Below are 792 nucleotides of genomic sequence, written 5' to 3'. Positions count from 1 at the left end.
AAAGAGTGACATGGTTAAACTGACTGAGGTCTGACATTCTTTATGATTATTTGCTTTAGCATGAATCTTGGTAGCGCGGAGCAAGTTTCTGTGAAACTGAAATCCCACGCAGCAGTGGAGTCATGAAGAGATCACAAGAATGTGACAGAATTCCTCGTTTTGGAAGTGCCTATGTTAGTGAATCCCTTTTTTCTCTTTCTTTGTCCAGGGTGATGTTGGGCTCGCTATGGGCAAACTCTATGGAAATGACTTCAGCCAAACTACCATCTCTCGCTTTGAAGCCTTGAACCTCAGCTTTAAGAACATGTGCAAGTTAAAGCCACTTCTGGAAAAGTGGCTCAATGATGCAGGTGAATGAGTCTGTGTATTTCTTCACCAGCCTACCTAAATCAGTAGGATTCTGAAAAACTGCTTCGTTTGTGCCCTTATGGTTTTATGAAGCCACCAGTCTTTGTGACTGTCCATGGGACAAATAAGGGTGTAGGGATTAAGGGTCCATACTTCCCTTTTCCTGTGCCTATGTGCTTCCAAAATCATTCCAATGTGATCTTTCAGAACTGTGTTCTGCAGCCAGCTGAATAATTGCATGGGATGAGGTAGAATGTGTGTCGTGGTTTTCCTCCTTCATGTATGTTAATGCATATAACTTCTAATTCTCTTCTAGCTTTCTTTTCCAGATATGTAGTAGACAGGGGGTTGCATGGTTTGTTTCAGTAGGCAGAGCTCACTGCATTCATCTCCTCCCACACCCCTGTGTGTGCTCTTTTTGTTTCTCTCCAAGAGTCCATGTAA

At 42.8% G+C, this 792-nt stretch overlaps 1 protein-coding gene across 2 annotated transcripts in view; it reads left to right on the top strand.

The window, feature by feature from the left end:
• The window catches only part of POU2F1 (POU class 2 homeobox 1), a 49,835-nt gene that overhangs the window by 39,926 nt on the left and 9,117 nt on the right, over positions 1–792 (top strand). For both annotated transcript variants that reach the window (XM_010179062.1, XM_010179063.1), the window contains one exon: positions 209–350. In XM_010179062.1, coding sequence (XP_010177364.1) covers positions 209–350 — 142 coding nt within the window. The remainder of the gene's footprint in view (positions 1–208; positions 351–792) is intronic.

Source organism: Mesitornis unicolor, unplaced genomic scaffold (assembly GCF_000695765.1).
Source record: "Mesitornis unicolor isolate BGI_N332 unplaced genomic scaffold, ASM69576v1 scaffold12802, whole genome shotgun sequence".
NCBI classification, from domain to species: domain Eukaryota; kingdom Metazoa; phylum Chordata; class Aves; order Mesitornithiformes; family Mesitornithidae; genus Mesitornis; species Mesitornis unicolor.
Note: the sequence above shows the minus strand (reverse complement) of the source record. Positions and strands in the feature narration are given on the sequence as shown.